Here is a 26,439-nt window from a genome sequence, read left to right as displayed (position 1 = left end):
CACTTTATTCAAATTGAGGATTTGGTTTGAGGATATTTAGTAAAAAAAAAATTATATATATATATATATATATATATAGTTATAAAAAATGAAAATATTTGAAAATAAAAAAAAGGGTTCGAAAAACCCTGACGAAGTTCGAATCCCAAAAACAGGCTTCGGGGACAGCCTTAGCTCTTAGGCATACAGATATTGTAGGTAAGGTGCAACAAGGCTGGGGGGCCTAGGGCTCAGCTCAGGGAAGCCAGTATAGAGTAAAGCAGGTCCCACAGAAAGGAGGAAGCTGGTAGCAGGTATGGCTACAAGAGGAAGTAGTAAAGCCTAAAGGTGTACAAAGGCTGTGGCCCAGGCTAAGCAGGGACAGTGGATCAACTGGGAAAGTGTAGAGAAGAGGAAGATTAGCTGGAAGGACCTGTGGAGTATGGAGTAAAATCCTATACAATTCCTAATAGGAGCTACTTATGATGTGCTGCCTTCACCACAGAACCTAAAACAGTGGGGACCCGTCGTGTCCACTGTGTTCAGATATAGCAACTTTGAGGCATATTGTCTCAGGCTGTAAAACTCAAGGCCGGTGTACATGGCGACATAACCGGGTTTGAAAAGTTTAGTGGCAGGAATTGAAAGTAGAAGAGTACAGGTGAATTCAGGATGTAATCGGATGGAGGGTGCAGCCATTCAATTTGTCTGTGAGGGAGAGAAATGTAGGAGGTAGGTTTTTAGGCAGGCATCCCTATCCCTATCCCTACACCCCTTATCCTAAACCAGGTTCATATTGATTGATTGATTGAACATTTTATTAACAGATTGCAGAATGGGTACAATACAGTACAGCTCAATACACACAATTGTTAAGGGGATGCAGACCAGAGAAAGACTTCCGTCTTGTTTACATCAGGGTCCCCCGTTTTCAATTCATCATAATATACATGACATACAGATAGACAGTACTGCTACATCTCTACATTTATGACATACCAGATTTACAAATACAGTACTGTTTGTGATACAAGAAGAGTCTAAAAAAGAGAGTATATACATTTGACGAAGAAACTGTACATTGGAGGAAGTTGGTAGGTAGGAGGTTGGTAGGTGGGGTGGAGGGGGGGTTGGGTATGTGGGGTGGGGGGGGGAACTGTAGGTGGTGGGGTGGTGGGGTGGGGTTGGGTAGGCGGGGTGGGTAACTGTACATTGGATTATCGACTAAACCTTACTTGGTCCCAAGAAGAGGGTCTCGTGTATTATTGGGTTTAATAGGACATTTATTGTACATTGGAGGGGGTTGCGTTAGGACATTTACAGGGGCTAGTTTCGCCATATCCTATTCCCTATCCCCCTTACCCTAAACCGGATTGGTATCCTATTCCCTACCCCTACACCCCTTACCTTAAACCGGGTTCGTATCCTATTCCCTACCCCTAAGCCCCTTACCCTCAACAGGGTTTGTATGGACGATGCTATGGACATAGAATTCCAACGACCATTGAGTAGAATCTGTTTTTATCCTCCCCACAAGGGTTACAGCTGAGAGTGCACATTAAACATTTATAGGACGTGTATTTTGGGATTTATCTTGTATGTTTTATAGATGATGTTCTTTTTCATAAATCATTCAAAGAGTAAACATGGCTGAACCAAAAGTTCAACAACCTTTACACAATGAATAATTCAAAGGTCCCAAGTCTATTTCCAATTTCAACCTCGACTTAGGTTAATGGAGCAAACGTTTTGACATACAAGGTGTGAGAGGAAGTTACATCTTCCCTGAGATAATAGATGGCTGCATTTTTATATAGCGCTTTTATCCAAACCGCTTTAATTGAAATGTATTTATTGAAAGGATAAACCCCTGGAGATGAACCATCTCGTTTTCGAAGGGGTCCTAAAATGTTAGGAGGCTTTACAATTTGTTCCTCACATTTGATCCATTCACTCACACACCGACGGCGGAGGCAACCATGCAAGGTACCAACCTGCTCATCAGGAGCATTTGTGTCTTGCTCAAGGACACTTCCGACACACTGCCCGGGAGGAGCGGGAATCGAACTGGGAACCTCCAGATTACCAGACGACTGCTCTATCCCGAGCCACTGTCGCGGACTACAGTGTGAAAGACGGTTCTGATAGGTTCACTTCGGGCTGGGCCTGGGTCTTTGTATCTCTCTAAAGTCTGGGATATTTGTATAAATTAAACCTTTGAGATTGCAGATTAAATCATTCATACTAATGAGAAGTTAAGCCTCCTCTATACACAAAGCACAGGGATAACTAAAGGAGAAACGGGGACATTAGCAAAGCTAACGTCTCTATACTGACAGGAAAAGCTGACAGGTATTCAGTAAAGGCTTCCCTAAGAGTATGCCCAAGGTCCAAAACACTGACTGACCTCACACTTGCACCATTTAAGTCCAGTAGTCTTATAGAATTTTAAACAACAGGTTGGAACAACAGGTTGCAACCAAGTCATTTGATTGGACAAGAGGATTTCCATGGGTGCCGATATTCAGTATAACAACACTGGGACTTTTAACTAAATGTATCACTCCGCTGCACAGGTGTTCGATTAATAACCATTAATTATGCAACATTAATGGTTGTTATCTAGACAGAGCACAGTTGTGGAACTATTTGTAGGCGGAGCTAAATACATGATTAAATAAACAAGCAAATAATAATCTGTTGTCACTTATTACTGTTAACTAATAAATGGCTATTGTAGAACTGTTGTATAAAAGCAACATCACACTGAGGGGTCTCCAACTCAATTTACCTGGAGGTAGAGTCTGGGTGAGGCTGGGCCGCATCAAATATTATATATGATTTTTTATTTAATTTTTTTGCAAAATCAACTCTGCCTCTCTTTGTTAACTACAACAACCAATGCTGTTTGTTATTTAAGATGAGGTCGGACTCGGCACTGACATATTTGTGTTCATTGTGCTGCTTTTATAAAGCCTCAAATGACGGCTTACAATATTTCATGAAAGCAAAGTGTTTTGTTTGTCTAAGATTTAAAAAGGTTTAAAACTTTACAGCACTGACCAAGTTGAACAAAGTGCTGTACAAGTCCCACAACATTAAAAAAAAATTATAATAATTTAAATTTATTTTTTGTACTTTGATGTCAAGTAGGGGGCCGCAAAATATCATCCAGCGGGCCGCAATTGGCCCGCGGTCCACGAGTTTGAGACCCCTGCACTAGAGGTTGTGCTGTTATACGGAATATCAGCACAGCTGTGATTATCTTTGGTACAAGGCCACCTATGACAGCCGTGCTGATCTTCAGTATACGAGTACTCCCTTGAGTGTGATATTGTAAGTATAAGTATGCTCCAAACAGTAACTCAGAGAATGGATGCAATAAGGCAGGAAGAACATTACATTTTGCCTACAGGCTATGGCTGTTTTAGTAGGTATGAGATTACAATGTCATTCTTCATTAGGTCTACAATGGACACAAAGGGAATAACAAAGGAATAATGTTTCAGTTTGGTATTGATGAAAAAACTAAAAGGACATGGCAAGGCCTGGCTGAAAAGTTAATTCTAGTCACTGGTCAGTGGAAAAACCCTAGCCCTATTCCATATATATATTTATTCTCACCACATATATATCTATCCACACCTGTCAGTACCTGCACATAGTCCTTTTACATATCTGTAGATACTATACCGGTATCTATATATGTACATATATCCTACTCTTACTAGTTACGCTGTTGGCCAGTATGACTACTACCATACTGTCTTTATACTATCACTGTACATATTATACTACAACTCTATACACATCTGATTACCACTACACTCAGTACTAATTTGTATATTTTGTACCTAGTTTAATCACCTGTACATTGTATATTGCACTTTCCTGCTACATTTGCACTCTGGTTGGATGCCAAACTTATTTTCGTTGTACTGTAATTGTGCTGTATAATTATGACAATACATTTTAATCTAATCTAGTTCCCTACTCACTGATGATGTTGTTGATCAGTAGAGTCCTTTCTCAGCAGAGTTACAATACGATAGTATTGCGATTTTAAACATATTGTGATAGAGTATTGTGATATTTCGCGATTTATTACCATTTTTCAACTGGAAATGATGTCCTCAAAGGAAAACTGTGTCTGTTAAAACATCCGTTTTATCTAATAAAATTAAGTTTTCAGTCTGTTCATCTCACTTCAATCTTTTTTATTGCAGCAAAATGGGATTGAAAGAAAAACATTATAAAAAATTTTTTTTTAAATTGATATCGCCTCTGTGTATCGATACAATATCACCAGTGTTTCCCCTACCATTCTCCGCCAACGGGACCCCCTGCCCCTCCTTTAAGTGAATTTTTATTTTTTTTAAACAGTAACTTTAGCTAGCTAGCTAAATTATACATAAATCAATCCTCACTCCAGCACAGTCTACGGAGACGCAGAAAAAAACTAACAAATCCATTCCAAGACAACAGAGCACACAGTGCGCGCTCCACAAGTCACTGACTAGTCGCGCGTAACGAGTCTCAGGGCTAGATCCACAAAGAATGGATTGCACGGAGCAAGTTGCACCCTTACTTACAATTCATTATGAATTGAAAATGGGAGACCCTGATGTAAACAAAACGAAAGTCTTTCTCTGGTCTGCATCCCCTTAACAATTGTGTGTATTGAGCCCTAGTTAAGGTGAGTTAATAAGCCATACTGTATTGTACCCATTCTGCAATCTGTTAATAAAATTTTCATTCAATCAATCATCGTGCAGATTGATTGATTGAATGAAAGTTTTATTAACAGATTGCAGAATGGGTACAATACAGTATGGCTCAATACACACAATTGTTAAGGGGATGCAGACCAGAGAAAGACTTTCGTCTTGTTTACATCAGGGTCCCCCATTTTCAATTCATAATGAATTGTAAGTAAGGGTGCAACTTGCTCCGTGCAATCCATTCTTTGTGGATCTAGCCCTCAGTCTCTCTCCCTCCTTCAAGTAGTCAAACGTTACACTATAAAAACGAACTGGATAGTTGACTTAATGATATTCTAAAATCATTAAATCTGCTTAATGCGCGCACACACACAAACACACACGCATGCACTTTGAAAAGACCAAATGGGGTCAGAGGAGTTTGATAGTATTTACTGAGGATGGCCAGATAATGTTGATATTTAAACTTAAAAAAATATTATAAGGAGAGAAGCTTCAGCAAGTACAAAACGCTGCTGACCGACAAAAGAGAATCCCTCTCTGAGGAAAACACAAATGCCTAACCATCATGTATCACAATGGTGATGTCAGCCAGAGATGGAGAGAAGCATGAACCTTTAAAGGACATCTCTTTGAAATAAATTACATTTTAGTTTTTTTCTGATTTCTTTTAAACAAATTATTATTTTGTATTATTTAACTATTTAATTATTATTTAGTTATTGCACTGCACTGGCAGTTGAACTGCATTGAACTGAACTGAATTGAATTGAAAAAAAGAAACCTCATAATTTAACTGGCACTTAAAATGTAACTGCACTGGCACTGTTTGCAGATGTGCTGTTATTAAAGTTAATTAAAAACATAATTATGTATTGTTTTTTTTTGGTTAAATCCAAAGGAAAAAATATTAAATCAGAGAAATCCGAAAACAAGAAAATTAAAAACCGAGAAATCCGAAAACAGGAAAATTCATATCTGAAAACAGGAAAAGATTAAATGTATTTCATAGGGCCCTAGTTAAGGTGAGTTAATAAATTCACTCTGAAAATCTGCTCCGCTCTGATAAACTGACTCTTCGATCAGAGCGTCCAGTGTGCACTCTGAGCCCTCAGAATTTCCAAACAACTAGAGTGCACTCGCTCTGACACTGGTTGTAAATAGTTATGAGTGTATGTGACTCCCTGTAGTGTAAATAGTTCATATGTGTGTTGTCACTAATTGTAAATAAGTTAATTTATGTGTTGTAAATAAATATTGTTCATATTTATTTACCTAATTTATGTGCAATCATTTAATTTCAGCTCAGTGTAGAGAAATGCACCGATACTAACAACGCCTTAGTTACTATGATGACACTGTTGACCACGTATCCGTGACATGCACGCCCCGCGACAACACTAGTAGTTTCGGGGGGCCTACCACCCTCGCTGAAAGAAATCCTAGGGGAAACCACACAAATATTGCAATACTATGCTGTAATGTTTTTTTCCCCCACCTCTATTCAGGAGCCACTAGCTAGTTGTTGGCTGTTTGAGGGGAAACCCACGTTGAGGAACATTTCCTTTTGTCTTTTCTCTTTTCCTGTCTGGCTTGGCTGCTGGAATCTCCACTGAACAGGGGATGAGGAGAGGTCGAGGGTCATGACCACTGACCTTTATACATCATCAGATCATGCAGAACAGACCTGTGAAGCTGTGTGTCTGTACCTCATACATCAGCATGGGGGCCACCGTGTGTCTATACCAGGGAGGGGCAACTGGCGGCCCGCAGGCCGCATGCGGCCCTCACCGACGCTACATGCGGCCACAGGCCAATATAAAAAAAAATAATAATAATACTTTTTTTTTTTGCATTCGAGTAAGAAGAGTTGGCAGTCGACTATGGCTCCTTTCGATCGATTTGTCGACTATTTGACTAATAGGGGTCAGCCCTAGTGTGGACATATTCAACGCTGTTGAAAGTGCCGTGCAGCAATATGGGGAGTTTGATAAACTGTCCGCTGTTGTTACCGATGGAGCACTCGCAATGAAAGGAAAACACACAGGATTCGCCGGGCTTCTAAGGCAGAGTGGCGTTGAGTGTCCAATGCTGCACTGCATTATACATCAGGTAAGTTCGCTAACATAATTTCCATCTATTGTGGGTCACTAATAATCAGGGGTGCAGTGGTCATGCCACGCGGTACCACGCCGTCCCAGCACTTTTCTGAGCAGAAGTACGCACACAAAAATGAAACGTTATGGGCGGTCAGGTGGCGTAGCGGAGATTGCGTTCGTCACCAACCCCGGATACGCTGGATTCGCCTGTTCGAATCCAGCTCACAGCTCCGGGGTTGTCACCAGCTTGGCTGGCCGTTCACATACAATTGGCAGTATTAGAGGGTGGGAGAAGCTGGCGGGGTGGGTCCGGGTCGTTGTAAACAGCGACTCCTACAGTTCGGTCGGGGCGCCTGCTAAGCGCGGATAGGATCTAAGGGCGGTAGTGTGATCCTTCCACACGTTACACGTCGTTACACGCTCTCAGTGAGAGTCCGCGCTGCCAGGTGAAAAGAAGAGGTTGATTGGCTAGACGTGTGTCGGAGGAAGCACGTGATTGGGGGGTAAGTGCGCAGCGACCAGGAAGGGGATTGGGAATTGGCATAACGACTAACATTGGGATGGGAGAAAATCAGAGGAAAAAGGAGGGGGAAAAAGATTAAAAAAAAAAAAAAAATTAAACGTTATTTCATCTGATGCAGATCGCATGCACAAACATTGAAGTTGACATTCCTTCTATTGTGCGCCAACAGGAGAGACCAGAAGTGTCTCATTAAAGACAGAACCATTATTGACCCACTGTGGGGGAGGGTGAATGTCATGCCAGTTTGATAAAGGGTCAATGGGAGGCATGTAGAATTGCACAAAAAGGAATTCATTATTCTGATGAGTATTGCACTTGGCTACTTGTTTACTTTTGTAGTGTTCAGATAACACTGAAATGCATGTTATGGATATGAAGCACTCAGGAATGTTTTGTTTAGTAGCAGGATAAAAGTTTATACATTTAACAAAATCATTTATTATTGCACTTTTGATTTACTGTTGTAGTGAAATGCAGCAGGAATGCTGCTTTGTGTTTGTTGAGCAGTGGGCTTTAAGTTCATACATTTATTTTAATAGAAGCCTTAATTATAAATTTGTCATTTTTGTATATATTTGGGTTACACAGCAATACTTTCAAATTCAGCTGTATTTATAAATTCATAAAGTTGAAATTAAGCATTACTAAATGCGTTTGAAATGGAATAAAAACAAAGTTACAACAAATTATAATAGTTTATATGCCTTAATTATCACATCTGTGACTATTATGGGCTATTTGAGTGATGGGGTACTACTGGCGGGACTGCCGATAAACAATGCAGCCCCCCAGATTGAGTGTGGTCCTGTGGAAATTTAGTGGCTCTCACCATATACAAAGTTGCCCACCCCTGGTCTATACCATACATCAGAATGGGGGCCACTGTGTATACCAGTGGTTCTCAAACTATGGGTCACGAGCGAAATTTGGGTTGCGGGTAGGTGACAGTGCACGTTGGCAAGTAAAAAAAAAATGGATAATAAATTCTTATTTTTTTTTATGTTCTGGTAACATAGTTTGGCTAAATATGCCTCGTTTTATAAATGTGTATTGATAACATAGTGCTGTAATTACATTTTCTAATAAATATGCATGATCAAGTTCAACAACGTGTGCTTTTATTTTGATATTCCTTAATTCCATGTTGAAATTACGCAATACATTATTAAGTGTGGGGTCCCCCAAAAAAATCCTAAATAAAATGGGGTCGCGGTATGAAAAGGTTTGAGAATCCCTGATCTATACCATACATCAGCATGGGGGCCACAGTGTGTCTGTACATCACATCAGCATGGGGGCCACTGTGTGTCTGTACATCACATCAGCATGGGGGCCACTGTGTGTCTGTACATCACATCAGCATGGGGGCCACTGTGTGTCTGTACATCACATCAGCATGGGGGCCACAGTGTGTCTGTACATCACATCAGCATGGGGGCCACGTGTGTCTGTACATCACATCAGCATGGGGGCCACTGTGTGTCTGTACATCACATCAGCATGGGGGCCACGTGTGTCTGTACATCACATCAGCATGGGGGCCACGTGTGCCTGACTGTACATCACATCAGCATGGGGGCCACTGTATCTGTAAATCACATCAGCATGGGGGCCACTGTGTCTGTACCATACATCAGCATGGGGGCCACCGTGTGTCTGTACCACAGATCAGCATGGGGGCCACAGTGTGTCTGTACCACAGATCAGCATGGGGGCCACAGTGTGTCTGTACCACATATCATCATGGGGGCCATCGTGTGTCTGTACCGGTTACCACTGTTACTTCCCTGTCAATAGCACCACCACAGCACAAAAATAACTTTGACTGGGGGACTATTATGACAATGGTACATTTCATAAAGCAACAGCTTGCATGCAGACGGGAGACAGTTTGTCGTAATGAGTATGAGTGTGATGAGCACTGCCCACTCACAGCCTCGACAGCCCATCTGTCCTCCTTACACCACGAGGGTCTCTCAATTTGCCACGGTCAGGAAGTCATGTCCCATTCTTGCATAACTACTCGCAGACGAGCCCGTCAACATCACAGTTAGTCACAGTCCGCCCAAGGGACCTCTGTCCCGTTAGTGAAATTGGCAGGGGTGCGTGTGTGTACTTTGGGAGAGAAAGGGAAACGGCTACACTGTTTCTTCATTCTTTCACGTAACATCGTCTCTAAACTCTTGTGTTTCAAGTTCAAGTTTTGTTTTATTTGTCACATATGAAGTACATGTACATTACAGTGAAACGCTTGGTTCTGTATGACTCTCCTGAAATGATGCTTCATACAGTAAAGAGGTAAAATAATAAAGACCAAACACTATACAAAATATACAATATACAAAACTATAGTACAAAATGGTAAAGAGGTAGAGCAAACTTCAGTAATAAATAGATCAAATATGGCGTAGTGTTTAAGTGTCTAAAGTGAATGTTGAAGGTGAATGTTTAAAGTGATGTGGATGGGTTAGTGTTTGAAACTGTTGGTCTGGAATGGCACCATGAGAATGATTTCTTAATGTTGATTAGAAACACCCGACAATGAAACAGCTCAGATGCACGGTGCACAGAGTGCAACCGTTACAAGGCAGCAAGGTGTAGTTGAGAGTTGCGAGCAGTTTTAAGTTTCCTTTAGAAAAACCCCTCTTTCAGAAATCCCACAGGACTTGGTTCAGTCCTCTCTGTTACCCCGCAGACAGAGAACAATGTCCCGGGGTCTCACCACACAACTCCATCACATGGGCTTGCATAACCCTAAAACATAACCCTTCTTACTGTCCTCTACTATCATGCACTCTTCCTAATATATACTAACATATCTCTATTACTATGCAGTAATAGCAGTATGCACTCGACACAGCAGCACTCAAGTTTCAACAATGTTTGATTACTCAGCTGAAAGAGTCGTTCTCGTACCCTTCCTGCTCACTTGTTGTACAGAACTTGTAAGTCTCTTTGGATAAAAGCATCAGCTAAATGACTAATGTAAATGTTGCCTGAGCAGCGTAAACCCACAGTCAGTCTCTAGCAGGGACGTGCACAGGACTTTAGAGGGGCAGGTGCTCAAAGGCTGAAAAGGGCAGTACACTTGTGTGTATATATTAAGCGAGCGCGCGTGAGCACGATTTTTAAGGGCCCTTTTCGGGCGGGGGGCCCCCTTTTTATGCTTTTTGGGGGTTTTTGGTGATCAAATATTGAATATTGAACTATAATAATCAGTGCAGGAGCTTACTTATCCTTGAAAGACACTTTTATCACTGACTTAAAAGGCCCATACATCTCCATAAATGTTCAGGGGGGAGGGAATAAGTGCTTACCCTACAGACCCTACAGTCTTGGACTTCCTGACGGGCAGACCCCAGGTGGTGAGAGCAGGCAACTGCACCTCCTCATCCATCACCCTCAACATAGGGGCCCCCCAGGGCTGTGTTCTGAGTCCCCTCCTCTACTCCCTGTACACACACGACTGTGTGGCTCAGCGGAGTAGCAATACAATCATCAAATTTGCTGACGACACAGTGGTGGTGGGCCTGATCTCTGCCAACGACGAGAGGGCCTACCTGGAAGAGGTCAAGGTCCTGGCGGGATGGTGCCAGGAAAACAGCCTCTCCCTGAACATCAGCAAAACAAAGGAGATGATTGTGGACTTCAGGAGGTCGGGGGTCAAGGACTACAGCCCCCTCAGCATCGACGGGGCACCGGTTGAGAGAGTCAACAGCTTTAAGTACCTCGGAGCCTACATATCCGAGGACTTGACATGGACCACACACATTGACAGTGTTGTGAAGAAGGCACAACAACGCCTCTACTTCCTCAGGCGACTAAGGAAGTTCCAAGTCAGTCAGAAGATCCTTAAGAACTTCTACTCATGTACAATAGAGACCTCCTGGTTTGGGAATAGCACTGCACAAGACCGAAGCAGACTACAAAGAGTGACACGTTCAGCCGAACGCACAATTGGAGGGGGGCTCCCCACCCTCCAGAACATTTACAACAAGCGTTGCAGGGGCAAGGCTAAGAGAATCATTAAAGACTCCAGTCACCCGAACAACTGCCTCTTTGAACTGCTGCGGTCAGGCAAGCGATACCGGAGTCTCAAGGCGAGCACAGAAAGACTCAGAAGAAGCTTCTATCCCCAGGCCATCAGGCTGCTAAACGAACAATGAACACTACACAACAACAACCATCAAACGCACATAGCAGACACATCCACACGCACACACTCACTTTAAACAAACACACTGTAGCACCCACTCCACACACTTTATAGCACACACCCACTTTAAACAAACACACTGTAGCACCCACTCCCCACACTTTATATTTATTGATGAAGGATTGCACTACAACTCGTACACCTTACTGTAAATTGTACCTAAATTGTACCTCATCCCATTTCTGCTTTGCACTATATAGTACTGTACATTAGTACACTGCATAGTATTGTATATTATATGGTAACTCAGTTACGTCTATAATTCTGCATCGAACATTGTACATATGTCTATACTGAACACTGTGACCTCATTTTCTACTTCTAAATTACATCCTATACTATGTTATTTGATACTATCTTGTCTAGCACAGTCTCTGGAGCGTAACAGTAAGAAGCATTTTGTATGAAAGTATTCTGTACTTCTGTATGACAACTATTAAAGAAACTTGAAACTTGAAGACCCCAAGAAGTGCTGTATATTCTGTATTGTTTAATATAAATGCATTTTTTATTCCAATCCCGATTTGTATTTGAGATTCCCAAATCCCATCGGACTTGACTTCTTTGTGTCCCTCAATGAGTGTAATACCAGCATTCAACAGCGGTTTCTATCATGATCATCATCACCACCCACGCTATGCATAAAATATATAGGTCCGCGGAGAGGCATGCTGAGGAGGCCGTGCAAACTGCAATGGAATATGGGGCATCTCTCTCTCTTTACCTAATATTTTGATTCTATCCTGACATTTTTCAGTTGGAAGGGCAGTCTATATGCGTAACAGTAAAAAAATAAAAAATAAAAAAAGGGCACTTTTTTGATGAGGCTCAAAAAGGCAGGTGCTCAGGCACCCCTTGGCCTCTATGTGTGCACGTGCCTGGTCTCTAGAGCTATAATGATGTTCATCATTATATTACATTACACTGCATTACACAGTTCAGCTGCGGTGGGGTCAGAAGCAGGGTTGGTTGGAGGGTAGGGAGGGCGAGATGAAGAAGGAGTAATCCGACCTTTTGGCTACCAACTGCCTTGACACTAAGCCGAGCAAACCTCGCACTCCTTCCAAAAGCAGGCCGGGGATCAGCCTCAAAGTAAAGCAGAGCTCTCCGAGTGGTTATCAGATGAAGATGATGATATATTGCTGGCGGGGAAAAGGCTGTCAGGCAAGGGGGGACTTGGCAGGGAATGAACGAGTTGTAAACAAGTTTGTTATCTTGTGCTCTGAAGCGTGCAAAAGAGGGAGGACGAGCCAGGGCATCACAAATAGACAGTGTGCATGAGAGGAGACAAAATCCTCTCTCACGGCAACAGCAACAGGGGAGGGCTAGCTTCCACAGGCCAATACTGCTCCCAAGTGGTTCAAAATAAAACTGCATCTCAAAAGAAGGAGTACTATGTTTCGGCCATTCAACCTTCACCAGGCAGGTAGATAGATAACAGAGGTCGGATGACCAAAATGTAGTCCGCTGATTTTAAGTGAAGACAGTGTGTGGGACTTACGCTCTTGATGCAATACCATTACCTACTCCCTTCTGACACACTTGTCCAAGACATACAGGTGTTTTTATTTAAATTTTTTTAACAAACAACATGCAGATGCTTTGGTGCCATCTCCAGCCAGCATGTGTTCCTGCAAGGGTTTATCAGGATGAGGTCTTGGGTTGGGTCTGTATTTAAAAAAATGTTATCCACTTTTTCTCCTCCTGTTTTTCTGTGTTTTTCTCCCATCCCAATTTAGTCGTTATGTCAATTCCCCCCTCCCCTTCCTGGTCATTGCTTGCATGTGCCCCCCACTGGTCGGTCTATGGAGCCCTGAAGTCTATCAGATGCTTCCTCCGAGACATAGGAGACAGCCAGCAGCATATTTTCACCCGCCAGTGCGGATTCTCATTGGCGAGGTGTAACGTGTGGGAGGTCACACTACCCTCGCCATCTCCCTCCCTCGCTGTGCAGGCCAGGCGCCCTGACTGACCTGTAGGAGTCGCCGTTTACAATGATCAGAATACCACCCCACCGGCTTCCCTCCCGCTGACTCTGCCAATTGAGCCAGTATGACGGCCGGCCAAGCCGGAGGCAACGCTGACAGCCGGATTCGATACCAGTGTCTCTTGCGCTGGTGAAGAGCACAATGTCCGCTGTGCCACCCAGCCGCCCGTCTTGGGTCTTTATTTACCAAACCCTGAATTAAGACCGGGCCATTCAAATACATCAAGGAGACTACATCACTATACCACAAAAAAGAAGCACTTCAACAGACCCACCTCGTGCTGGAATGTTGCGTCTAGTAGAAGTTCAAAGAGCATCCTCTCTCCCAGTTCTCGACTGGCCTGGTCGCTCACAAAATGCAGAACGAGAACCTCTCCGTCCCGGAAGTGGCCGTGCTTCACCATGGACAACATGGCCACCCTGAACTTTTCCTGCAGGCTGCGGCTCTTGTCCACCTTGGTGAACATCATGAGAATGTGGAAGCGCTGGTCGCCCACGACTCCGCTGTCCTCTCTCCTGGACCTGCTCTCCTCCTCCACCTCCTGTCCTTCTCCTTCTCCGTCTCGCTCCTCTCCCCCTTCCACTTCCACTTCGTCAGGATGCAGCAGCCTGGTGTCCAAAGACAGGTCTGCGTCGTTCCTGTTGGTGTTGTGGCTGGCCTGGGTCTGCTTGATCCGCTTGGTGGTGCTGGAGAAATTCTGCTTCTCTGAGCCAACATAGTAGAAGGCGACAACAGCAAGCGCTGCAGCCAGGAGGAGGACGAATTGATAGGATCTGAAGGTACTGATCCTGCCCATTGTGCTGGCTACAATTCTTAGGATGCCCATATCTTCCACCTGTTGATGTCATGGGATGGGGCAAGTCATTAGGAATACAGGCGCCATGCTGTGTCCTAATTCACACGTCAGTTTTCAGGCGTGATCCAATTGTTTTTTGAAAGTATTAACAGACACAGGATAACGTTTGCAAAGTCCTTTTTTCTGTAAGAAAAAACAACAACATTGTCATTGTCGGTCAGTTCACATAAATCACATCAAGTGATGGCAAGTGCATGAGTCATGAGTGTAACGTTCCTCAAGTAGGTGCAGTAGTTTTACGTTTCAAACACTACAAAATATACAATATACAAACTAAAGTACAAAGTAAAGTACAGAATGCAAACAATGAAGTACAAAATGCTAACTTTTTAAAATGCTAAATGCTAAAATTAGGTATGGATGTAGTGGAAGTCTTTTTGCAATAGATATAAATGTGTAGTGTTAAAAAGTAGGTGCAGTAAATGAAACTTACATTAGCACTGTAAATCCACACATCATGAAGCATATTAATTTCAATACCGGACGCAAAAAACACTCACCTGGTTCGAAGTCAACAGTAACGTTACTGACTTCAGCTTGACAGCTTGGTTGTAGCTGTTTATTATTAGCTGGCTAGCAGCTTACACTTTAACGTCAGTCAACGTTAACGTTAGCATATAGAAGCAACAGGTTTTTCATGATTAACGTTACACTGCAATGCATTTCATAAGCATTAAGTTCAATGCATATGAGTACACATAACGTCCGCATAGACAAATATCGATATAACATAAACCACTGTTAGAGATGGACAGGCTAGGCGAGCAACGGCTGACAAGCGAGCGACAAGAATGGTTTAGACTTCCGGTCAGACATTTTTCAAAATAAAGCTCTCAAGTCAGAGAAATAAAGCATTCCTGCAAACGAAAATCAGCAGATATATCATGAAAATACTTCATATTTAATGCCAAACTTTTGTTTCATGGCTAGCCTCTTATGTGTTGTTCATGTTTTAACTACCTCTATGCCCTGAGTTGCTCCACAACGCACACTGGCAGTGAACACGCTTTTTTCAATGCTCTGACAAAACGCAAATCAAACTTGGTAGAGAATACATCATATTTCATGCCAAACTAACTGTTGTTTCATGGCTATCCTCGTAGAATTTGTTTCTTTTAACGATTAAACTTCATGATAGGTAGCTCTCCAAAATACAGCTTATTACAGTTAATTGCTCAAGGGGGGCACTGCATTCCTCCATGATTGTCAGCCATCAATTCAGCATTTGCATTGTATGTGGACAGACATCCCATAATAATAATAAACATTTGGTGAACATAAATTGCTTATATAATAATAATAATAATAATAATAATAATAATAATAATAATAATAATAATAATAATAATAATAATAATAATAATAATAATAATAATAATAATAATACATTTGATTCATATAGCACACTTTAAACTCAATGAGATCTCAAGGTGCTTCACAGCAAAAAGGAAAAATAAAAGGTTTAAAACATAAAAACATTCAAATGAATACAATTTAATAAAAAACATAAAAATATAGGAGCAGTAAAAAACAGGCCCTAGTGGAAGGCGGAGTCAAATAAATGGGTTTTAAGGCTGGCCTTGAAGGCAGCAAGGGAGTCTGAGGCCTTGATGGATCCTGGCAGCTGATTCCACAGGCGCGGCCCCAGTGTGGAAAAAGCACGGTGCCCCATAGTTGACAGCCTAGTGTGTGGGATGCCGGGGAGGTTTTGGCTGCCAGACCTGAGTGACCTGGATGCAGGTTGAGGGGAGTGGAGGTCCTGGAGGTAGGTCAGGCCGGTGTGATTTATGGCCTTGTAGACCAGCAGGAGAACCTTGAAGTTGATCCGCTGGTTTATTGGCAGGGAGTGGATGACTGGGGTGATGTGTTGACTTTTCCGGGTTTTGAACTCCAGTTTGAACAGGCTGACTCTAGAGGTATGTGGCAGGGGCTCAAAACGATGACAGACTACAAAGGCGCCTCCCTCAAACTGAACAGTGACATCTCCTTAGCAAATGACCTCAATACCTTCTATGCGAGGTTTGATGCTGGTAATAACAACACCAGCCCACAAGCCACGGCAATGGGGGGGGGGGGGGGGTCGGCTGCTGATGGAGACGCAGTGTTCAGGGTAACAGAGCATGAGGTGAGGCGGACCTTTAAAAAAGTGAATATCAGGAAGGCAGCAGGTCCGGACGGCATCCCCGGCCGCGTCCTAAAAGTCTGTGCCGACCAACTGGCCCCAGTATTCACTGACATATTTAACCTGTCCTTAGAACAGGCTGTCATCCCCACCTGCCTGAAGAAGTCCACTATTATCCCTGTACCCAAAAAATCCAAGCCTGCTTGCCTCAACGACTACCGCCCTGTAGCTCTCACCTCCATAGCCATGAAGTGCTTTGAGAAGCTAGTAAAGGGCTACATCTGCTCCTCCCTCCCCATCAACATGGACCCCCTGCAATTTGCATACCGCCCCAACAGGTCCACGGAGGACGCCATAGCCCATGTGCTGCACACAGCAGCATCACACCTGGACAAGAGGCAGGGGAACTATGTGAGAATGCTATTCATCGACTACAGCTCGGCATTCAATACCATAGTCCCCTCCATACTCATAGCCAAGCTCAGGGACCTGGGCTTGAACTATGACCTCTGCCAGTGGGTCTTGGACTTCCTGACTGGCAGACCCCAGGTGGTGAGAGCAGGCAACTGCACCTCCTCATCCATCACCCTCAACATAGGGGCCCCCCAGGGCTGTGTTCTGAGTCCCCTCCTCTACTCCCTGTACACACACGACTGTGTGGCTCAGCGGAGTAGCAATACAATCATCAAATTTGCTGACGACACAGTGGTGGTGGGCCTGATCTCTGCCAACGACGAGAGGGCCTACCTGGAAGAGGTCAAGGTCCTGGCAGGATGGTGCCAGGAAAACAGCCTCTCCCTGAACGTCAGCAAAACAAAGGAGATGATTGTGGACTTCAGGAGGTCGGGGGTCAAGGACTACAGCCCCCTCAGCATCGACGGGGCACCGGTTGAGAGAGTCAACAGCTTTAAGTACCTCGGAGCCTACATATCCGAGGACTTGACATGGACCACACACATTGACAGTGTTGTGAAGAAGGCACGACAACGCCTCTACTTCCTCAGGCGCCTAAGGAAGTTCCAAGTCAGTCAGAAGATCCTTAAGAACTTCTACTCATGTACAATAGAGAGCATCTTGACTGGCAACATCACCTCCTGGTTTGGGAATAGCACTGCACAAGACCGAAGCAGACTACAAAGAGTGACACGTTCAGCCGAACGCACAATTGGAGGGGGGCTCCCCACCCTCCAGAACATTTACAACAAGCGTTGCAAGGGCAAGGCTAAGAGAATCATTAAAGACTCCAGTCACCCGAACAACTGCCTCTTTGAACTGCTGCGGTCAGGCAAGCGATACCGGAGTCTCAAGGCGAGCACAGAAAGACTCAGAAGAAGCTTCTATCCCCAGGCCATCAGGCTGCTAAACGAACAATGAACACTACACAACAACAACCACCAAACGCACATAGCACACACATCCACACGCACACACTCACTTTAAACAAACACACTGTAGCACCCACTCCACACACTTTATAGCACACACCCCCTTTAAACAAACACACTGTAGCACCCACTCCCCACACTTTATATTTATTGATGAAGGATTGCACTACAACTCGTACACCTTACTGTAAATTGTACCTAAATTGTACCTCATCCCATTTCTGCTTTGCACTATATAGTACTGTACATTAGTACACTGCATAGTATTGTATATGCGGCACGGTGGTGTAGTGGTTAACACTGTCGCCTCACAGCAAGAAGGTCCAGGGTTCGATTCCCGCTTGGGGACCAGGTTTCCATAATGCCAGGTACCCAGGTGGGGTATCTCCCAGGCCTTTCTGTGTGGAGTTTGCATGTTCTCCCCGTGCTCGCAAGGGTTTCCCCCCGATAAGATAAACCCAATGGAAAAACATGCACAACAACAGATCGCTAACGCTGTGGCGTCCTTGACGAAGACGGACAGGAGCACTTGGATTGGTCCCCTGGCGCGGCTCACGTTGACGCCTGTCTGCTCCCGGCTGCCCTTGGGGGGGAAGGACGACGGGATGGGTTAATCGCAGAGACGAATCGCATCGGCGATTCTAAAGAGACAATGCATGCGTGTGTGTTCTGGTGTGTGTGCTAAAAACTAACCGATGTGTGTACCGCTAAAACATTGAGTGTCGTTGCATGCCGAATAAAGACCTCTGCAACAGGTCCTGCATTATTATTATTATTATATTATTATATTATATGGTAACTCAGAACATTGTACATATGTCTATACCGAACACTGTGACCTCATTTTCTTCTTCTAAATTACATGCTATACTATGTTATTTGATACTATCTTGTCTAGCACAGTCTCTGGAGCGTAACAGTAAGAAGCATTTTGTATGAAAGTATTCTGTACTTCTGTATGACAACTATTAAAGAAACTTGAACTTGAAACTTGGTGAGGACACGGTTCTGAACGTACTGTAACCTCTGGATGGTTTTGGAGGGAAGACCTGCCAGCAGAGAGTTATTTGCCAGTTACCCAAGTGGGGTATCTCCCGGGCCTTTCTGTGTGGAGTTTGCATGTTCTCCCTGTGCTCACAAGGGTTTCCCCCCTCCTGATAAGATAAACCCAATAGAAAACATGCACAACAGATCGCTAACGCTGTCGCGTCCCTGACGAAGACGGACAGGAGCACTTGGATTGGACAGGTGTGAGTCAGGGGAGGTTTTGTGATAAATTTGGGTGTCATCAGCATATGAGTGGAACTTACATGGGATGACCATACATTGACAATGTTTGTGATTGATTCCTTAATAAAAAATTATTCACTGGTGAAAGTAAATTGACAGTGCTTTGTGATAGATTCTTTAATACTTTTTTGTCTTTGGTGAACATAAGTGCATTATTTCATTTTCTCAGGGCATTGAACATGTTTATTGCCATTGTGCTAAGCCAGTCCGGGCACAGCATGAAGCCTTTCATTAAAACATGAACACTTAATTCTACGAGACTAACCACAAAACAACAGTTTTGCATTAAATATGAAGTATTGTCCTACATATATCTATTTGAGTACTAGTTTGATTTGAGTAATGCTTTATTTCATGTTATCAGAGCATTGAACAAAGCCTGTTTACTGCTATTGTGTCATCTTATGGAGCCACTCCAAAATGACACAATATTATAGTAGAAATGTCATTGACACTTCTTTATCCATGCAAGCATTTAAGTCAGGTTTCTCTTATACATAACCGCTATATATTTCATTATTAAAAATGACATTTGACATGCTTTTATTTAAAAGTACAAATCTATAACCCGGGGGCGGCTGGGTGGCGCAGCGGACATTGCGCTCGTCACCAACGCAAGAAACACCGGTATCGAATCCGGGTGTCAGTGTTGCCTCCGGCTTGGGCCGGCAGTCATACTGACTCAATTGGCAGAGTCAGCGGGAGGGGAGTCGATGGGTGGTAGTCTGGTCGTTGTAAACAGCGACTCCTACAGGTCAGTCAGGGCGCCTGCACAGCAAAGACAGGAAAATGGCAGGGGCAGTGTGAGCCTCCTACACGTTACTCCTCGCCAATGAGAGTCCACGCTGGCAGGTGAAAAGATGTGACTGGCTGCCTCCACATGTATCGGAGGGGACATGTGATGGGCCTCTATCCTCCCTATGACCGGCCAGTGGGGGGCACATGCGAGCAACGATCAGGACAGGGGAGGGAGAATTGGCACGAGAGGTAAATTGGGATGGGAGAAAAATCACAGAAAAAAGAGGAGAAAAAGTAGATAAAAAAAAATCTATAACCCGGAAGTTATTCTGTTACGTGTTGCTGCCTTGCTGCTAGCTAGCATCTTCTTCTTGTTGACTTTTTAGGGAGGTTGGCATCCAGTATCGGTGCATTACCACCATCTTCTGTGAATCTGTGTAGATTGGAGCAATTAACTAAATCTTATCCCACAAATTGGTTTCCTTTATGAAGTTTTAAGATAATTATTTCTCTGCTGCCGTATATATTTTTAAAGTCACTTTCCCTCTTCCCTCAGCTCTTCTATCATGATCTCCTTTTCTCTTTGGTACCTGGCTGCTAATGGCATGTTGCACAGACACCACCTTGTGAAATGCAGTTAATCAAACTTTTTAAGCTGTTTTGAATCTTTAATAGAGGCCTTGCACATAATGTTTGGGTAGTTATGTTTCTTCCAGCATGGCTGCATGTTGCTATGTGTTGATATATAAGAAATGACTGGATCTTGTTAACAAGTCACAGTAGAATAGTAATACTTTTTTCAACCTACTCTACCACTGCACAGAAATGAGGCATTTTCTTTTGAAAGTGGTTACCAATGGTTATGTCGCGAGAGGTTAAGCGTTGGACTGTGACGTCAGAGGAGATACTACAGGTTGCGCTGGATTGCACAGACTGGAATGTGTTTCGTGATAACACAGACAACCTCAACGAATACACTGAAACGGTGCTTGACTTTGTCTGTACTCTGGTAGAAGAAACAATCCCTTCTACCACAATTAGAATTTACCCAAATCAAAAGCCTTGGGTAGATAAATCCGTCCGTGAGGCTCTGAAAGTGCGCACCTCTGCATACAACGCCACGCCACAGGGCTGTGTTCTGAGTCCCCTCCTCTACTCCCTGTACACACACATGACTGTGTGGCTCAGCGGAGCAACAACACAATCATCAAATTTGCTGACGACACAGTAGTGGTGGGCCTGATCTCTGCAAACGACGAGAGGGCCTACCTGGAAGAGGTCAAGGTCCTGGCGGGATGGTGCCAGGAGAACAGACTCTCCCTGAACGTCAGCAAAACAAAGGAGATGATTGTGGACTTTAGGAGGTCGGGGGTCAAGGACTACAGCCCCCTCAGCATCGACGGGGCACCGGTTGAGAGAGTAAACAGTTTTAAGTACCTCGGAGCCCACATATCCGAGGACTTGACATGGACCACACACATTGACAGTGTTGTGAAGAAGGCACGACAACGCCTCTACTTCCTCAGGCGCCTACGAAAGTTCCAAGTCAGTCAGAAGATCCTTAAGAACTTCTACTCATGTACAATAGAGAGCATCCTGACTGGCAACATCACCTCCTGGTTTGGGAATAGCACTGCACAAGACCGAAGCAGACTACAAAGAGTGACACGTTCAGCGGAACGCACAATTGGAGGGGGGCTTCCCACCCTCCAGAACATTTACAACAAGCGGTGCAGGGGTAAGGCTAAGAGAATCATCAAGGACTTCAGCCACCCGCACAACTGCCTCTTTGAACTGCTGTGGTCAGGCAAGCGATACCGGAGTCTCAAGGCGAGCACAGAAAGACTCAGAAGAAGCTTCTATCCCCAGGCCATCAGGCTGCTCAACGAACAATAAACATTATGCAACAACCATCAAATGCACACAGCACACACATCCACACGCACACACTCACTTAAACAAACAACACACTGCAGCACCCACTCTCCACACTTTAGATCACCTAAACACACTTTATATTTATTGGTAAAGGATTTGCACTACAACTCGTACACCTTACTGTAAATTGTACCTAAATTGTACCTCATCCCATTTCTGCTTTGCACTATATAGTATTGTATATTAGTATATTGCATAGTATATTGTATATTGTATGGTAACTCAGTTACTTCTAGTCTGCATCGAACATTGTACATATGTCTATACTGAACACTGGGACCTCTATTTTTACTTCTTTTTACATGCTACTTTATTTTATTTCATACTTATCTTGTCTAGCACAGTTATTCTGTACTTCTGTATGACAACTATTAAAGAAACTTGAAACTTGAACTACAGACAGCCATACTGGAAGAATGAGAGCTACACAAACATTTTATGCATTCTGTAGCAGATATGTTCAGCATGGCTGATCAGTTTGGGTCAGACTTTTATCATGTGTGCGTGGTTTTTTTTATACACCTCAGCTGGTCCATTTACTCAGGGTTAAAACTGAATAATATAAGTAATTAGACATAGAATGGGAGTTCAAACATTATGTCTTGTATTTATTGAACAGATCTAAATCATAATAAAATGTTTACGTTGAGGTGGTCCATGGAGCAATTCACAACAGACATCAATGACAAGACAGCGGAATATGGTGAAAGATAGCAGGAAGTAGAGAAATAGAAGAATAGTTCAAAATAGTAGTAGATGGAGAGAGTAAAGATAGAAAGAGAGTAGCAGCTAATGCCCTCGCTCTCAATCTTATACTCTCCTCTGTCCATAGGCATATTCCCCTGCTGGCCAATCCTAAACACGACATCTGTGCATTTCCCCAGAAATTCTAGGTGGCCTATGTGTTTTGGTTGACGTGTCTCTCCCATACCCCATCTAGCTACACGTCGCCCAGAGATAACAAAAATGCACATGTGCCCTGGACTAAGGAGAGTCCTGAACAAACTTACGCCATAATACACACTCAATATTCTACAGTATATCAATAATGATTGACACGTAACTTTTAACTTAGATAAATATACCCAATTTAATAAAGTAACTACAAAGTAATTTAGTGTGGAAATATCTACCACATATGCTGTACCAAAGATCATTGACTGTACGGCCTCAGGGCGATAGATAGCCTCAAATCTGTCATTGAGTGACTGAACTAGCTGACTTTTCCATGAGATATGAGAAATAAACACAGTCTTTATCACTTGAGTTTGTGTTAAAGGGGACATATTTTAGTCCTTTTCAGAAAGTTAATACAGGTCTTTGAGGTCCCCTAAGCATGTATTCTATGTTTTTTGTCACAAGTTCACAAGCGCAAACTCTAGATTTTGAGACAATGCCCCCCCCCCCCCCCATTCCAATTCAGTCAGTTCACTCAACACAACACATAGGTATGGGGCATCACATTTGCGTGCTATCGGCTGAAGATAACTTCAATCAGGGGGACCCTGATGGAAACAAGACAAACGTCTTTCTCAGGTCTGCATCCCCTTAACAATTGTATGTATTGAGCCGTACTGTATTGTACCCATTCTGCAATCTGTTAAATAAAGTTTTCATTCATTCATTCATTCATTCAATCACGCCTTGGCCCCAATTGGTCTAGTTCAGGGAGGACCCGCCCCCACTTTGTCATACAAATGGTAGCGTGTGCGTCGTTCCACTTGCCTGGAGGAGAGGGTAGAGATAGAAGCAGCACCTGACGAGGAGGGAGACACACAGGTAGATGCAGCAGGGAGGCGGAAGGGGACTGGCGGGAATGCCAGAGAGTTGGGAGGAAGTGTGTCGGCGGATGGACGGGAGGATGCTGGCGCGGAGTTTGGAAGTTGACAACAAAAAGTTATGCAGAGATATGGAGGCGGCTCCAGCGTAGAGGGTGGGATCCCGCTGTCGTGCTGTGTTTTCGGGGGACGGCAAGGAGTATCCGGGGGTTGTTTCCTGGATCGGAGATAAAAAAAAAAGTGCCTGGTCAAGTTTGACGGCTATAACGGAGACGAGGCGATGGATGTGTCCACCTTGCTGACCCATGGTGAACTGCTTTCGACGTCGGGAGCTAAGGCGGGTAGTGGGAGTGAGGGAGATGACGATAGGGATGGGAACGGCCATGATAGGGGAAAGGAGTCGGATAGTGGCAGTATGGAGTGTGGTGCGGGGGGTGAGAGCGGGGGAGAAGGGTGGAGTAAGGTGGAGAAGAGGAGCAGGGAAAGTGGGGGGAAGGGGCTTAAGAGGAGGAAGGGTAGGGGAGATAGCTCGAGTGGGTCGGATGGTGAGGGTAGACTAGAGGAAGTGATATTGCAGAAGTGATTCATATAGTGGTTAGGTTTGAGGGGGAGGGGGGAGTGAGGAAAGTAAGGATGTTCGAGTTGCCCAAGCTCATAGAAGAGCAGTTAGGTGAGGTAAAGTTTGTGAATGTGTTGGGAGATGGGAATCTGATTATAGAGTGTGTGAGTGTAGAGCAGGTGGAGAAAGCTAGGGGAATGAGGAGCATTGGTGGAGTTAGTATAAGTAAAGTAGTGAGAGTAGGGGAGAAGAGGGAGGGGGGGTGTAAGGGGGTAATAGCTGGGATACCGGTCGAGGTTAGCATGGAGCAGCTGGTGGGAGAGTTAGGGAGAAATGTGCGTAATAGGAAAGTTAAGAGTGCAGAAAGTATGAAGAGAGGAGCTGATAAGATAGAGACGGAGACAGTAGTGATTCAGTTTGAGGGTGAGGTTGTTCCTAGTGAGGTGTTTGTAGGGTTTATGGTGTTTAGGGTTAGGGAGTTTGTTCAGAGTCCAATGAGGTGTTATAGGTGTCAAGAGTTTGGGCATATAGCCGTTGCATGTAGGAAGGAACAGAGGTGTGCTAGGTGTGGCGGGGAACATGACTATGGGAAGTGTGGAGAGGGGGTGAAGCTGAAGTGTAGTTGTGGTGGGGAGCATAGTGTTGCGTTTAGGGGTTGTGAGGTGATGAAGAGGAAGGTTGTGGTTCAGAGAGTGAGAAGGGAGGGTAAGTTATCGTATGCGGAGGCGGCTAGGAGGGTAGGACGGGGGAGTCAAGATAGGGTGCAGGGGGTTTTAGAGAAGGGCATTTGTCAGAGAGGGTAGGACAGGAGGATAGAGAGAGGGTGTGGGAGGAGAAATTTAGTATTGTGGCCTTTGTGGCAGGGGTGGTTAATGCTACGGCGATGGTTAAGGGCAGAACAGAGAGGATAAAGATGATTGTTAGGGTAGCGGTTCAACATTTGGGCATGGAAGTGTTACGTCTGGTACTCTAGCGAGTGCCAGCACTTTAACTAGTGTTCTAACTATTGCGACAGTGTCGTGTTATTCTGTTGAGTTTCACGTTACGGCATATGGCCATACGTGACGTTGACGTTGATGTTCTGGTGTACGTTAGAATGCATGTGTCTTGAGTTGAGTAAACACCGACATGCTGAAACTACGTGTTGTCTGATTCTTCCAACATAACATTGGCGACGAGAGATGGCTGAATTATCTATCCCACCCCCTCCACCCTTCCTACCGCTGCCCGGTGAGCCGCCCGTCCCGTGGGCGCGTTGGATTTCCTCGTTCGAGACGTATATCCTGGCTACCGGTTTGGACTTGTCCGCGGTGAGAAAACGTGCATTACTACAGCACTGTTTAGGCGTGGAGGGACAGCGTGTGTGTGAAACGCTCGGCACATTAGACAGTGACACATATACGTCGGTGGTGGCGCTCCTAAAGGGACATTTCGCCACTCCACAGACTGCACTCCTCCGTCGAGTTGTGTTCCGACGGAGACATCAACGTACTGGCGAGTCAATAACACAGTACGTCGCGGACCTACGGGGCTTGGCTAGCTCATGCAAATTCGGGGCATTACAGGATGAAATGGTGAGAGACCAACTCATATTGAACACTGACAGTGATAAAATCAGGGAAAGACTACTGTTGGAAAATGACGAGCTGACATTAGCAGTAGCTATTAGACTAGCAGTGCAGGTGGAATCTGCTATGAACTGTGCAGCTAGTTTGTCTACCTCCCCCCGCCCCAACACACACATGCCAGTAGAGGCTGCGAGCACGCTCAGCTCAAGGGTGTCCCTCCTCAATGTGAGTGCAGACGACGGCGGGGACAATATACTGCTAGCCTCCCAGTCACGTGACCGCTCACGCCAGCCGTGCGGGAATTGTGGCTCCCTTTCACACAACTCCAGAGCCCAGACCTGCCCTGCCCGTGGCAAAGCCTGCTCCAACTGCGGGAGGCTAAACCACTTCCAAAAGGTCTGCAGGTCAGCCCCAGCTAGCGCTTCCAAGCCACCGACCACTATCATCCATAATGTCAGCTCAGGACGAGTGCCATTCAAAACATGTTCATTGGTGGTTGGTGACATCACACTGCCCCTCCTCCTCGACACTGGAGCCACAGTGTCTCTATTGAATTGGGCGACATACTCTCAATTCTTCTCCCACAAACCACTGGGCCCGCCCACCACCACCCTGCGAGGCTACGCCGACTCCAAGATTGACATCGTTGGCTCCCTCCAGCTGCCGGTGAGGTACGGAG

At 44.5% G+C, this 26,439-nt stretch overlaps 1 protein-coding gene across 1 annotated transcript in view; it reads right to left on the bottom strand.

Moving 5' to 3' along the window:
* The window catches only part of xxylt1 (xyloside xylosyltransferase 1), an 89,750-nt gene extending 74,649 nt beyond the window's left edge, over positions 1 to 15,101 (bottom strand). The window contains exons 1-2 of the mRNA XM_084308813.1: positions 14,883 to 15,101; positions 13,801 to 14,505 (exon numbers count right to left, since the gene is read on the bottom strand). Of these exons, the coding sequence (XP_084164939.1) occupies positions 13,801 to 14,352 (552 nt within the window). The 5' untranslated portion in view covers positions 14,353 to 14,505; positions 14,883 to 15,101. The remainder of the gene's footprint in view (positions 1 to 13,800; positions 14,506 to 14,882) is intronic.
* Positions 15,102 to 26,439: the final 11,338 nt, after the last annotated feature.

This window comes from Notolepis coatsorum, assembly GCF_963971535.1.
Source record: "Notolepis coatsorum genome assembly, chromosome: 2".
Classification (NCBI taxonomy): domain Eukaryota; kingdom Metazoa; phylum Chordata; class Actinopteri; order Aulopiformes; family Paralepididae; genus Notolepis; species Notolepis coatsorum.
The sequence above is the reverse complement of the archived record's forward strand: the minus strand, read 5'-3'. Positions and strand labels throughout refer to the sequence as shown.